At 35.7% G+C, this 1,453-nt stretch overlaps 1 protein-coding gene across 1 annotated transcript in view; it reads left to right on the plus strand.

The window, feature by feature from the left end:
• Positions 1-1,453, plus strand: part of LOC107475141 (protein NUCLEAR FUSION DEFECTIVE 4-like) — a 3,603-nt gene continuing 2,150 nt past the window's right edge. The window contains exon 1 of the mRNA XM_016094760.3: positions 1-1,301. Within this exon, the coding sequence (XP_015950246.1) occupies positions 112-1,301 (1,190 nt within the window). The 5' untranslated portion in view covers positions 1-111. The remainder of the gene's footprint in view (positions 1,302-1,453) is intronic.

Here is a 1,453-nt window from a genome sequence, read left to right on the forward strand (position 1 = left end):
GGCCTTCACACTCCCACCACCTCATAAGAGCTTGTTAGGAGTGCATAGCACAAAAAACCAAAAAAGGAGAACAATTTCCTCTCATCAAAATTTCTTCATTCATCATAAAGTATGTCTTCTTCTTCATTTTCATCATCACCGTCAACTTCCTCTTCTTCATTATCATCATCGTCAACAGCTCTTCAATGGTTAAGTTTAGTAGGAATAATTTGGCTCCAATCCATAAATGGAACAAACACAAATTTCCCAGCATACTCTTCCCAACTCAAAGAGCTTCTCTCAATCTCCCAAATCCAACTCAACAACCTTGCTTTTGCCTCAGATGCCGGAAAACTCTTTGGTTGGTTCTCTGGCCTTGCTTCTCTCTACCTTCCCCTTTGGCTTGTTCTAATCATAGGTTCAACTCTTGGCCTCATTGGTTATGGTGTTCAATATCTCTTCCTAACTAACCATATCTCAAATCTCTCTTATTGGCATGTGTTTTTGCTAACTTTTCTCGCTGGCAATAGCATTTGTTGGATCAACACAGTTTGTTATGTTGTTACAATAAGAAATTTCTTGTCTCATAGTCAAGTAGCCGTCGGAATCACAACTAGTTACCAAGGTTTGAGTGCTAAAGTTTATACCAATGTTGTTGATGCTTTTTTCTCACCACAAAAGAACAAGGCTAGAGCATTTTTGTTGCTAAACTCTATTTTGCCCTTGGCAATAGGGTTAATTGTAGCTCCTATTCTTAGACAAACCAAAGCCACGTCTAATTCATCAAGTGATTATTATCTTGGGTTTGGTGTGATTTTTGTGATCACAATTGCAACTGGGATTTATGCTGTGGTTAGTATTTTGGAATTTGTGTCTAGCAAAATTTCATCACTTGGGGTTTTAATTGGTATCTTAGTGTCACTTTTCTTGCCACTATTGGTTCCAATTTCATTCAAGATCAATCAATTAGTTAAATCATGGCATGAAAATAGGGAGAAGCTTAGAGTGTACCATTACACTCTAGAGGAGAATTACATCACCAATACTAATAATGATGAGGTCAAAGAGAGTGATGAAGAAGAAGAAAAAGAAGTGTGTGTTAGAGAAGAAATTGGAGTGACTTTGATGGTGAAAAGAATAGACTTTTGGTTATATTTCTTTGTGTACTTTTTTGGTGCAACAATTGGTTTGGTTTTTCTTAATAACTTGGGACAAATTGCTGAATCAAGAGGAAGCTCTAACACTTCATCTTTGGTGTCTTTGTCTTCATCCTTTGGTTTCTTTGGAAGACTCATGCCATCTCTCATGGACTATTTCCACAGGTAATAATTAATTAATTACAAATTTACAAATTTAGAAACATTTTCTTTTTTTTTCCCCTTTATTTCTACCTTTCTTTTTTTTTTTTTGTAATAGTATCACCAACTAGAACCATTGCATTTACATTCTCATTTAATGTAGATAACAATGACCA

This window comes from Arachis duranensis, chromosome 1, assembly GCF_000817695.3.
Source record: "Arachis duranensis cultivar V14167 chromosome 1, aradu.V14167.gnm2.J7QH, whole genome shotgun sequence".
NCBI lineage: Eukaryota > Viridiplantae > Streptophyta > Magnoliopsida > Fabales > Fabaceae > Arachis > Arachis duranensis.